Source organism: Dendrobates tinctorius, unplaced genomic scaffold (genome assembly GCF_039654945.1).
Source record: "Dendrobates tinctorius isolate UK_male_01 unplaced genomic scaffold, ASM3965494v1 ptg000162l, whole genome shotgun sequence".
NCBI classification, from domain to species: domain Eukaryota; kingdom Metazoa; phylum Chordata; class Amphibia; order Anura; family Dendrobatidae; genus Dendrobates; species Dendrobates tinctorius.
Window position 1 is genome coordinate 30,334,055 of NW_027361829.1, and position 14,183 is coordinate 30,348,237.

Genomic DNA, 14,183 nt, shown 5'->3' on the forward strand with positions numbered 1-14,183 from the left:
AATTCAGATACGATATATCCTATGCCTCTGACACATGGTTGATGGCAAAAAGAAGGCACATGATGGTATATTCGTTCTCATCAACGGTTCATCAGAGCAGAGCATATGGAACGGTATATTTGTTGCATCAAAGGCTAGATAAAAAATGGAAAGAACACTTAATTAAAAATAAAAGAAAATAAAAGAGTGACCATCAGTACAAGAACAACACCTGCTCACAGATATGAGAAGAAACTAAGTTGTTCATTAAGACCTGCAGGAACCAAAGTCCCCAGTGTGACAATCCACCGGCATTCTTTTTGACTAAGGGAACGTATGTTGTCGCCCCCACAATTTCCCATATTTACATGATCAATGCCTCTTACTTTGAGGTCACCGGGATTGCATTTATGTTTTAATTTAAAATGTCTGTGTATGGTCTTTAGTAGACCTACGTCCTCCACATCCCGAGCGGCTTCAATATCTCTGAGGTGTTCGCGAGTTCTGACACGTAGCTCACGTGAAGTTAGACCCACGTAAATCAAGTTACAACTGTACGAGGCGTAATAAACCACATGTGTAGTTGAACATGTTATATAGTCCCTAATCTGAAACACTCTCAAGCCGTCGGAATATGTGAAGGATGTGGACTTACTGTAACATGGTTTCTGCAGGCCAAGCATTTCCCACATGGGAAGAATCCAGTGTTTCTCCCTCTCGATCCAAAAAGAAAGCATGACTTTGTGGTATAGTGGCTGGAAACAAGTACTTTTAAATTTCTACTCCTACGTGCAATCATTAGTGGAGCAGAGGAGAGGCACTGATCCAAAAATGGGTGCGTCATAAGGACTGACCAGTGTTTTTTAAAGACCGTTCTCATCATGTCCCACTGTTGATTAAAGGTAGAGATGTACCTGATCTCCCCATCTCTATTTTTTTCTTTCTGATTTTTTGTACTGCTAGAAGGTCCTCTCTCTTAGTGTTCTTAGCTCGTAAATATCCTTTCTTAACGCTCCTGTTGCTGTAGCCTCGGTCTCTGAATCTTCGCCCAAGGTCCCTGGTCTGTCCCTAGAACAACACATCAGTGGCGCAGATTCTACGGGCCCGAAGGAATTGGCCCGTCGGTATAGCATTGATTGTGGAGATAGGGTGAGATGACAATGCGTGAGCAATGAGTTAATAGATGTTTCCTTGCGATACATGTTGGTCTCAATAAAACCGCCGTCAATCACCCTAATCTCCACATCAAGAAATGATACCTTTTGCTGAAACCTCAAAACCTAGCAACAGTAGCAACAGTCACAGATAAATCCACCAAACACCTTCTCCAAAAATAAACAACAACCTCCAGCCATGCAGCATAAGCTACTCTGACTGAGTGCTAGCCAGGACCCGGTTTACATAGGAGATGGGACTGGCTAACAGTGCACAGCTGAGAGCCTAATCCTCCAGGAGCTCTTAACTGAGCCTATTAACTCCTGCACTGTTAAAAGAAATTTACACAGTTTAATATGAAGGTGAAGTGCTTCTAATCAGTGCAGGACTAGGAGAAATCAGACACTGTGGTCTTCTGGCTTCTCTCTGTCGTGGTACACCCATGACAACAGCATAGCACAAGAGCTGCAAAATATTATTTCCAATAAGACAAAGTTCAGTTTTACTGTCCTGGGTTAGTTGTCCAGCCCATAGCCTGGAACAATTCATTTACATATAAGAAAAATGTGGTTTTCTCTGGAATAAAACATCAGATTATTAAGGTATCGTTTTATTCAGCATCCTATGTCCTGCATGCCCATATAAACTCCTTAGGAGGGTTGACCCTACTGAAAGATTCCCTTTAACTACTCCATTTTCCAACTTTGCAATTTATTTATTTACGCCCCTTCTTCCATGAGCCATAATATATTAATATTTTTTCTGTCTTATAGCTGTATGGGGCTATCTTTTGCGGAATGATTTGTAATTTTGACAGTTACGGGTGCCAGAATGATTGCGAGTGTTGTGCTTGAGTAACATGTATGCCATTCTTGTGTAATGTGTCTCATTTGTGCTGTTCTTTCATGACCTGTGCTTGCTTCTTGTATGATTTGTCTGTTGTGTTCGCTATGCTTGTCTGGTGTGTATGCTGTGTGATGTGTGTACTGTCCTTGTGTAATATAAGCACTATGCTTGTGATGTGTCTAATGTGTACTGTGCTAGTCTGATGTACACTGCTCAAAAAAACAAAGGGAACAATATTCAATTTGCAACAGGCTGTTTGTGTTCCCTTTATTTCTTTGAGCAGTACATACTGCATATGTATATATATATATATATATATATATATATATATATAGTATATATGTGAGTGTGTTTTGAAGATTATTTTGTTTTAAAATGATGTGTACATTTTTTTTTACAATGCTATTTTAACATGAGATTTAACATAGAGAGAACTGCTGTATGTAAAAGCTCATGTTAAAATACGGATTGCATACGCATTTCATACGCATGTCATATGGATGTTCCGTGGAAATATCGCACGGAAATCGCATTACACTCGCATTATACTCGCATGACACTCGCATAGCACTCGTCCGTTTTTTCGGTCCGGAAATCGGACCGTTTTTTTTTCCTCGCAAATGGGTATGAGTCCTAACTTTGCAACACTTGTGAATTGCAGGGCATTAGAGTTGTCAATCAGACACAGGCAGGAGTCTTGTCAAGTACTGCTCATATCATGACCTTAAAGGCAACCATACTTGGGTAACCCCGCTGCTAACTTTCGGCCTGGAGTCACCATGGACACCATCGGCACAATACGAGTGGAGCAAAGAGTGAGCACCCTCACTCTATAAGCAGATTGATTCTGTTGTCTCTATAGCTAGCACCGATTGTGGGTGTGATTGCAGAGTGTTAGTTATGAAGTATAGCGGACAGACACTGATTATCTCATCAGCTCTGCTAGTGAGCTGGAGCGATTGTTGTGCCATACATATATGATGGTTTGTGGGAATGCACTTGCTTCAGCGCCGAACATGTATGGTGGATATTGTGTAGGCGTTAAAAAATAAGAAATATAAAATATACACTGCTCAAAAAAATAAAGGGAACACTTAAACAACAGAATATAACTTCCAAGTAAATCAAACTTCTGTGACATCAAACTGTCCACTTAGGAAGTAACACTGATTGACGATCAATTTCACATGCTGTTGTGCAAATGGAATAGACAACAGATGGAATTTATTGGCAGTTATCAAGACACCCTCAATAAAGGAGTGGTTCTGCAGGTGGGGACCACAGACCACATCTTAGTACCAATGCTTTCTGGCTGATGTTTTGGTCACTTTTGAATGTTGGTTGCGCTTTCACACTCGTGATAGCATGAGACAGACTCTACAACCCACACAAGTGGCTCAGGTAGTGCAGCTCATCCAGGATGGCACATCAATGCGAGCTGTGGCAAGAAGGTTTGCTGTGTCTGTCAGCATAGTGTCCAGAGGCTGGAGGCACTACCAGGAGACAGACCAGTACACCAGGAAACATGGAGGGGGCCATAGGAGGGCTACAACCCAGCATCAGGACCACTACCTCTACCTTTGTGCAAGGAGGAACAGGAGGAGCACTGCCAGAGCCCTGCAAAATCACCTCTAGCAGGCCACAAATGTGCATGTGTCTGCACAAACGGTTAGAAACCGACTCCATGAGGATGGTCTGAGGGTCCGACATCCATAGATGGGGGTTGTGCTCACAGCCCCACACCATGCAGCCCTCCAAAGTGTTCGATTTATTTTTTGAGCAGTGTATAATTTAAAATTAAAATGATAATGGGTTAATATAATTAAACATATAATTTATGTGTATTAGACATAATTAATAAGCATTTTTTATGATTTTGTGTAGGATTGCTACTTCCAATAGGTGGTACTAAAGTTCTAGTCCTCTTTCTCTCTGAAGAGACAATTTGTATATTTCACAGAGGAGCATTGCGGCTTTAAATCTCCTCATCTCGACATGCTTAACATGTCAATCTCCGCAAGGAGAAACGATACTTCTTGGATATCGGTAAGATGCCTCTCACACAGCCAAACCAGATCTCACACTTTGCATTGATGAGGGGCTGTTCCCCGAACAAATTGAGATTCTGATTTGGCTTTTATTCTGAGTCATGTGACAAGGGTCATTAAAGGGTCGACTTTGACTTTTAAGATTGCTACTTCCAATAGGTGGCAGGTTCTAGTCCTCTTCCTCTCTGAAGAAACAATTTGCATATTTCCCAGAGGAGCATTGCGGCTTTAAGTCTCCTCATCTCGGCATGCTTAGCATGTCTTTCTCTGCAAGGAGAAATGATACTTCTTGGATATTGACAGACAGTTAAAAGAGTTGTGGCTCTGGGAAAAAACAGAAATCCAAAAACGGAAATTGGCTGTGTCTTGAAAGGGTTAAAAATCCAATTAAAAGTGGTGATGAAACTGTATTATAAAACACGTTGTCCAGGTATATCGCATAAGTCTGTAGTCACTCTATGTGACTGCAGACCTGCGAAATCTCACAGAGCACACTGAGGTCTCTGCTGTGCCAGCAGCGGGACAGGGAGGTCATGTGATCGCAGTTATGCGATATGCATACTCCCTGCTCCATTCTGACTAGGTGATACAATTCATTTCTATTGTGCGGAGCCACAGAACATCTAGTCAGAATGTGGAAGGATGTCTGCAAAATCGCATAACAGTAGTCACATGACTGCCCAGTCTTGCCGCTGGCACTGAAGGAACCTCACAACATGTGCTGAGCATGCTGTGAGGATTCATAAGTATGAAGTCACATGCAGTGACTGCAGACTTTGGTGAAAAACCTGGGTAAACACTTTAAACCTATTATCAATATTCAAAGGGTCAGTTTCTTTTTGTTCCATTCTGCACATTCTTTTATCCTTCTCCTTTTTAAAGCAGTCAGACCGGTTAAAACTTTTTGTCCTTTTAAAAACATTCAGTAAGGGTATTTTTTTTGGATAATTTTTGCATAAAAATGTCTTCTTAGGATATTAATAATCTTAATAATAATCTTTATTTTTTATATAGCACTAACATATTCCGCAGCGCTTTACATTTTGCACACATTATCATCACTGTCCCTGATGAGGCTCACAATCTAAATTCCCTATCAGTATGTCTTTGGAGTGTGGGAGGAAACCGGAGGAAACCCACGCAAACATGGGGAGAACATACAAACTCCTTGTAGATGTTGTCCTTGGTGGGATTCGAACCCAGGACCCCAGCGCTGCAAGGCTGCAGCGCTAACCACTGAGCCACCGTGCCGCCCTGATATTAAATTGTTTTGCCTTTGTGCGATTCTTATGAGTACACTAACAGTGGCAGTAAGGTATGTTTTTGCTCCATTTCACATTATGAACTGCTCCCAAAATCAAAATAACAATTTACACCTACATTATGAAATGTGCAGTTGTAACAATGTTGCCAGTGTCTTTGGATAGAAGTAAATACAGAAGCGCCATGTGGGACTCAGAACAATTGATGGAGAAACTTACACTCCAGCTTTTTTGATTCCTCAGTTGTATTCGACCATAATATGAAGACGTCATCGATAAATCCCATATCCCCTCCACTCAACTTTATAGAGTGAACCCAAATCTCATCTCTTTATTACAATCAGTATATGTACAGAATGTCTAGTAAATACACATAATCATTATAAGTGAGGGCATTATTCACATGACTTCTTACCTTTGGCTGCCTGTGTCTTCCACTTTTCTCTGTTCTGTTGCACTACTTCATACCAAGTATTTTTAAAACTTTTGAAGTCCACAGTGAGTATTGAACAGTTCAAAGAGGCACTTCCTTCTGATCCAGTGCTCTTCACACTTGATCTTTTAACTTCTGAGGGGGTTATGCTGTTCAAACTGAGACAGTAATTCAATAAGTGAGAAAGCAGCCTACATCTATGTAACAAAAAAGTAAAAAATGTGGATTAATAAAGAGTAGGTTCATATACAACCATCCTCTAATATACAGTCAGTTGCAATCATAATGGTTGAATGAATCCCAATTAAATAGGTTTATTAGCAAAACGTATTAACTTTCTATTGTTTGCAATATACAAATGAAGCAAGAACAATTTAACCTCTTAATGATCTGAGACATACAATTTCCCCACATGTCACTAAGTGCTGTGTGCTTAGCTGCGGAATATGTCGGCGCTATAAAAATAAAATTTATTATTATTATTATTATTAGCAGGTACAATGGATAAGCAAGGGTAGGCACCCGCGTAGCGCGCTACCTCTTACCTCCCTGAGTGACACAATTTGAAAAAAAAAAGTCACTAAGGCTAGTTTCACACTTGCTTTTTTTTGCAGCGCGTTTTTCCCGCAAAAAAACGCATTGAAAAAACGCATACATAAGCATACAACTGCTGCGTTTTTTTCAAGCATTTTTATGAGCATGCATGAAAAAAACGCAGCGTTTTTATGCGTTTGTATGCGTTTTTAGTGCGTTTTTACCGCGTTTGCGTTTTTTTCCAACATTTTTAGGTGGCCCCTCACACTACCCAAACCATGACTTTACTAACCCTAACCCTGACCCTAACCCTAACCCTAACCCTAACCCTAACCCTAACCCTAACCCTAACCCTCACACTAACCCAAACCATGACTTTACTAACCCTAACCCTGACCCTAACCCTAACCCTAACCCTGACCCTAACCCTAACCCTAACCCTGACCCTAACCCTTAACCAAATCATACTTAACCCTAACCCAAACCCTAAACCCTAACTAACCCTAACCCTAACCCTGACCCTAACCCTAACCCTAACCCTGACCCTAACCCTAACCCTAACCCTAACCCTAACCCTGACCCTAACCCTAACCCTAACCCTGACCCTAACCCTTAACAAATCCATACTTAACCCTAACCCTGACCCTAACCCTAACCCTAACCCTAACCCTGACCCTAACCCTAACCCTAACCCTAACCCTGACCCTAACCCTAACCCTAACCCTGACCCTAACCCTTAACAAAACCATACTTAACCCTAATCCTGACCCTAACCCTGACCCTAACCCTTAACCAAACCATACTTAACCCTAACCCTGACCCAAACCCCAACCCTAACCCTGACCCTGACCCTAACCCTAACCCTAAACCCCCTTAACTAACCCTAACTCTAACCCAAACCCCTAAATTCCATGGTTAAAAAAAAAAAACGCATATGCAAAAAAACGCATACATGAGCATGCCAGTGCGCACATATGCGCATCCATAGGCTATAATGGCCATTTTTAGCGCAAAACGTGCGCATATGTGCGCATGCGCTTTTTTGCAGGGCCAAAAAATGCAACATGCTGCGTCTGGAAAATACAAACGCACACCCCAAAAAAACGCAGCGCATGAAAATCGCATACATGCGCTTACAAGCGCGCAGGTATGCGCACCCATGTTAAATATAGGGGAAAAAACGCATGCGCAGGTATGCGTTTTTTTCCAGCGCTAAAAAACGCAAATGTGAAACCAGCCTAACTACAGTATGCTTCACTTGCGGTTTGCCCGGCACCTTTTTCTGGCCACCAGCATGCAGCACTGTGATGGTTGGGGCACATGCACAGGCGAGTAGTGTCAGTGAGTCACTAACTCTCTCATCGCTCTATTCAGGCTGTGCCCCGGCTGTCATTTACTCCCTGCGCTCAATTGTATTCACGTCTTAATGATGCAAATACGATTAAAAATGTGAGCGTCGTCCGTAATAGGAACAGAGCTCTAATCTGCTCCGTGTTCCGCAGGACACAGGCTACTTCTGGACTGCGGCTCACTGCAGACCAGCACCTCACAGGGGACATGGGATGATGCGATGACAACACTGCATTGCATCTCCCTGCATCTACTGTGAGACAAGACAGAAGAGGAAGCAGAGACTTTTGGGGACATTTACTGGGGGCTGTGGTGACCATACTGGATAAGGGGCAGTTGGGGACATTATATTGGGGCTGTGAAGACCATAATGTATATGGGGATATGGTAGGCATACTGGGACTATGATGACCATACTGTTTAGTGGCATGTGACTATACTGTATAGAGAAATAAGGAGGACATATGGAGCGGAGCCCAGCACTGCCCCCAGCAGGGAGCACGCTGAACCCTCGCAACAAAGCAGAAAGCAAAAAAAAAAGCACAACCAGATTAGATGCAAAGGATTAGCAAAAGAAGCAAGAGACAGAAGAACTCAAAATGCACAAGGAGGAAATCACCAGCAACCACCAAGGGAAGCCTGCTCACTTATATGCTCCCAGCCACAAATCCCAGACTCCCAATTATCGTCGTCAGGTGGCAAACTTCCATCCAACTGGCCAGCTCCACTACTCCCAGTAACCACCAGAGGAAGCTCCGGCTCAGAAGTCCGATCAAGGGAATTCACAACAGGTAACATGGTGAGCATTATGAGGGCATGGTGTAAAGAGGGAATGCCACATTGTTATAGAAAGGGGCAGTTTGATATGGGGCCACAGTAAAAGGAGGAGTTAGCATGTCAGAAGGGACACAGATGTAGAGTGTTACTTTTTCTTTGTTACACCATTAACCAATCTGAATAATTTATTTTATATTTTGACAGATCGGACATTTCTGAATGCAGTGATACCTAATATGAGTATTTTTTGAGTTTTTCTTTTTGTTTTTATTTTGCGCCATACAAAATGAATAAAAAATGCACATATTTGGTAGAACTGAGTTCAGAAATGTCCGATCTATCAAAATATAAAGTAAATTAATCAGATTGGTAAATGGCATAATGACATAAAAAAATCAAGACTCCAGAATTACATTTTTTCGCCACCACATTGAAATAAAGTGCAATAAAAGATAATCAAAACATTGTATCTACCCCAAAATGGTATCAATAAAAATGTCAGCTTGGGGCACAAAAAAATAAGTTTTTACTTAGCCCCAGATCACAAAAATGGAGGCGCTACAGGTCTCATAAAATGGCAACTAAGAACTTACACATGTTTGGTATCTGCGTACTTGTACTGACCTTGAGAATCATATTACAAGGTTAGTTTTTGCATTTAGTAAAAATGGTAAATAAAAACAAAAAACAATTGTGGATTGTGCTTTTTTAAAATTTCACCGCACTTGGGATTTTTGTTTACCATTTTCCAGTACTTTACATGGTAACATCAGTGGTGTCATGCAAAAGTACAACTCGTCCTTCAAAAAACAAGCCCTCATGCAGCCAAATTGACTGAAAAATAAGAAATTAATGGCTCTGAGAAGAAGAGGAGGAAAAACCATAAACGAAAAATAGCAAGGTAGCGAAGGGGTTAAATTAGTTTTAATTTAAAAAAAAGTATTTAAGTCATTCATTAAATGTTTAAAAGAAGAAAAATCAAAACATCAGAATTGGATTTATACAATAAAAAGCAATCAGAATGTTGCATGTAACCAAAAATAAAAATTACAGCTCGGCAGGCAAAGAAGAAGCCATCACATAGCTCTAGAGTTAGAGCAATAATCAAAAGAAACAGATCTCAGGAAATGACAAAAAAAAAATTTTTTTTCAAGGTTCTGAATTTTTTTAACCACTTAAATATAAAATAAAACCTGATAAGTTTGCTATGACTATAATCGCACTGACCTTGAGAGTCATATTGTCAGGTCATTTTTAACACACAATGAACGCCATGAAAACGAAACCCGCAAAATAATGGCAATTTTTTTTTCCACAATTTCACACCACTTGGAATTTTTTCCACATTGTTAAGAACAACATGTGGTGAAATGAGTAATATAATACAAAACTTCAACTTGTCCATCAAAAAAAAAGCCCTCATGAGGCTGTGCCGATAGAAAAAATGACTCTTCAAAGAAGATTAAAAAAAAAAGCTCAAAAACAAATAATGTCCACGTTTAGGGTGTGTGCACACGCTGCAGATTCTGCTGCAGATCCGCAGCAGTTTTGGCCCTGTGGATCCGCAGCAGTTTTTGCTGCGGAGTACAGTACCTTTATATTCTATGGAAAACAAAAACCGCGGTGCACACGGTGCGGATTTTTCCGCGTGGATTTGCTGCAGTTTCAAAACCGCAGCAAGTCACTTCTTTGTGCGGATTCTGCTGCAGTTTTACATAAGCTCCATTGTAGAGGTGTCAAACCGCAGGGGAAAACCGCTGGCTAATCCGCAGATAAACCGCAGGTCTTTTGACCTGCAGATTTACCTGCGGATTTTGCAAAACCTGTGCGGAAAAATCCGCAGCAGAATCCGCAGCGTGTGCACATACCCTAAGGTGTGTGCACACGCTGCGGATTCTGCTGCGGATCCACAGCAGTTTTGGTCATGCAGATCCGCAGCAGTTTCTGCTGCGGTGTACAGTACCATTAACATCAATGGAAATTAAAAACTGCATTGCAGATGGTGCGGATTTTTCCGCAGCAACTGCAGCATGTCTAATTCTTTGTGCGGATTCTGCTGCGGTTTGGCTCCTGCTCCATGGCAGGTGTCAAACCGCAGGGGAAAACTGCAGGCTAAACCGCAGAAAAACTGCAGATAAACCGCAGGGGAAAACTGCAGCTAAACCGCAGGTCTTTTGACTTGCGGATTTACCTGCAGTTTTTGACAAATCCGTGCGGAAAAATCCGCAGGACAATCCGCAGGGTGTGCACACAGCCTTAGGGTTAAATATCTCAACACAGCTGATATAACTAATATCACAAGTGTTTTCTCTAAATTCAACACAAAATGCCACGTTTAATGGCTACTGCCACCAGAATTATTTAACCTCTTTATGCCAAGTGTCTTTAATACTTCGTAGAACTTTAATTTAAATGTTGAATATTTAAACGGATCATAAAAGCCTGAAGTTCTCTATTTTTTGGGAGGTGGGGTAGCTTTCTACATATAATCAGGCTCTTTTTGCTATATATTTATTTTGAAATTTAAATGATCAAGAACCTCTTACCTAGATCGCCTAAATCCCGTGAGCCCAGACCGTGAAGCCTCGTCAATTAATGGAATTACAATCTTTTCTGTCATGTCTGTTAACACGGTAAATGTAGGCTCCACAATGAAGTCAATAAAACCTAGATAAAAAATGTTAATTTCCAGATTTATTGTAGAATAATATTATTTTATCTCCATAAATAATTATCAAAGACATTGTACAATTAAAATATTAATGAAATACTCATCAGTTACTGTAAGCATGTATGCATCTAGAATCCCCACTAGATGGTGCCATTGTATAGACAAGTAATATCAGGTCCTGCTTGTGATACTTTTAGGTTGCATTATACAGTAGGAGAATTACCTGCACTTTTTAATGACCGCAAATAATGCATTTATCGGCTCCTCTTTGCTCCTTTCTAACCTCCTTTTAGATGCTGCAGTGGATAAATATGTTAAGTGATTCAAAGTACAGCTCAAGTTTGGTTAAAAAGGTGAGAAAAATCAAGCATTGAAAAAGAGATGGAAGTTCTGTGTCATTAAGCCATTGAACTCATTACTCCAGCATATCTATTAGCACTTTTCTGCAGTAAAGGGAATAACACAAATTAAAGCTGGTCATTTCATGTAGCCTTAAAGGAAGTGGAGATTTTCATTAATGAGACACATTCCTTCTGTCTTCACAAGAGTCCATTATAGATTGGGACCAAAGAAGAGAACGGTTCTTGAAATAACATTGCCCTTGTCTAAAAGGCACAAAGTCACGCTTGCTGAGCTTCAAAGGCCACAGTGAAGAAGGAGGCAACAAGGCCCTGGCTACTTGGAAATGCTGTGAAGTATCAGCCCTTCTTATATATTCTCAGCCGCCTACAAGTGCTTTATCATTTTTTAAGCACGTCTAGGGCCCAGGATGATGAAGAGCAATGTTTTTCTTTGGTCTCACAGCTCTTATAAATAATCAAAGTGGCCTTCAGCCTTGATTTTTGAAGACAGGAAAGTCTTTAAACTCTCCAAGAAGATTGTAGAAGGCTGTGCATGAAAAATTACCGTACACATAAACAAGATCCATCTATCTATCTATCTATCTATCTATCTATCTATCTATCTATCTATCTATCTATCTATCTATCTATCTATCCAATATATACATGTAAAAGTCTGGAAATCCCTGGTAAAAATTACTGTTATTGTGCACAGTTAAACAAGCTGAAGATGAAATGATCTATAAAAAGGCCAACGTTAAAGATGACACATTTACTTTTGTATCTTAGGCAAAAAAAGATATTGTAATTTTCTACATTTAAAAAATAACAAAAAGGAAAATGGGAAAATACAAAAGTTTGGGCACCCTGCATAGTTAGTGCCTAGTAGCACCCCCTATAGGCTGATTTCCTGGCGCCAACGCTATGATCTTTTCTCATTGGTAATGAGACAGCTTGATAGGAGCAGATTTTTATCTTGGATGTTGATTGGTGCATTATCACTATGGTGACCATTATGCCTAATGGGGATTGGGTGATGACATCGGGGAGTTGTGTGTATTATGTTCTGTGTTTATTATCTATGACAATTATGATATATATATATATATATACCTTTATAAAGGTTATTTGATTCTATAAAAGAATGTTTTTCTATCTGATGTACTTTATGACTAATTATTGTGTATGTATTTCTAAGGGGCGTTAGCTAAAAAGTGATTGGTTTGTCCACACTATATAAGGTCGCCCTTTATGCTATTTGGATGTACTTGAAAAAGACCTTGTATGGTCGAAACATTGTACTGATGTATTGATGGCAGAATAAAGGAATTGAACTTTTCATCCGGACTGGATGCTGTTCCCTCTGCAATTTGGAAGATCTTAAACCTTGGTCAAAGTTATCTGCGCACACAAATCTCCAAGGGTGCCCAAACTTTTGTATAGGCAAATTTTCCTTATTGTAATGTTTAGAAAGAAAAAAATGAGTATATATATTTTGCCTAAAATACAAAGCAAATGTGGCATTTTTAACTTTAGTCCTTTTAAAGATCATTTAGTCTTCAACTTGCTTAAATGTTTGCAATAGCAGTAATTGTGATCAGGGGTGTCGAAACTTTTACATGCCACTGTATCTAACTCTCTGTTCAAAAGGTGAAGCAGCTCTCCAATTTTAATATGAAAAAAAGACCCTATTCATTATAACATGCAACATTTTTACTCATTCATTTTGAGCCTTTCTTAAGATTAAGATGAGCGATATTCAAAGTGGCATGCTAGAGACAGAGGCACCTGATTCATTAAGAGGCGCTTTCCTCTAAATCAATTAGGATTGGTTTGAAAAGTGGCGAGACGGGACACAGCCTTACACCTGTCAGTGACTGCAGTAAGATTTCAATATGAATTGGACGAGCTGTCTAATTCCATCCCCATTGGACAAGAGTTCCATCCCCACCCCACCTAAGTCGCTAATTTATTGTGCAACTTTGAGTTGTGCAATATTTGTATGACTTATCAAAGATTTTTATGCCAGATTTCTGGCAAAAACACTAACTAATACAGGCCAATGTGCATGAGAAGAAATGTTTAATTCCAGTTCAAGAGCTGATAAAGAGTTTGTCTTTTTTGAATATTAAAGGCGACCTGTCACCTTAGAAAACACTAATTTCATGCAGGTATAGGATTAATCTACAGGCAAATAGCATTACAATGCTCCATGGCCGCCTTTGCACATCCGTCACCTTTTATTAACATTTGGTTCTGCAGTGTGTCTGTGCAGAGCTAGCTGTCAAATAAAGCACTGGACGTTTTCCAGCCACCGCTCACAGTATAGTGTGTGGTGCTTTGAATCATGGCTGTAATCACTCTCTGCACCACTGTAAAGGGTTGAAGGTTTTACCCCTTAAGCTCCCTATGCTGCTAATTGCTGCAAATATGCATGTATATTTTGTTGCTATGTGATCTTGTTGTGTTTAATATGTATATATCAGGTTATTATATATATATTTACCTTCTACTATAACATAATAATGTTAGTGGGCCACTAGATGGGGCACTGAAGTGTATATAGTACAGTAAAGTGATTAGTGGGAATGTAGATAGTTAATATAGGAGGGGTGACTTAGCTTAAGGGGAGGGAATTTCCTGGTTAGGGACAGTGAGGGCAAGGATGCCCATAGAGCTCGGGTGACCTCTGGCCCAGGAAAGTTAGATACCCCTCAATGTTATCCAGAAGTGAGAACCCAGTCATCCAGAACGTGTGGAGCAGCATCACCACAGCCAGAGCAAGAA

The 14,183-nt window shown here is 40.3% G+C and overlaps 1 protein-coding gene across 6 annotated transcripts in view; it reads right to left on the reverse strand.

Moving 5' to 3' along the window:
- The window catches only part of PDE1C (phosphodiesterase 1C), a 1,540,979-nt gene that overhangs the window by 186,863 nt on the left and 1,339,933 nt on the right, over positions 1-14,183 (reverse strand). For all 6 annotated transcript variants that reach the window (XM_073549936.1, XM_073549937.1, XM_073549933.1 and 3 more), the window contains 2 exons: positions 10,931-11,051; positions 5,706-5,881 (listed from right to left, as the gene is read on the reverse strand). In XM_073549936.1, the coding sequence (XP_073406037.1) occupies positions 5,706-5,881; positions 10,931-11,051 (297 nt within the window). The remainder of the gene's footprint in view (positions 1-5,705; positions 5,882-10,930; positions 11,052-14,183) is intronic.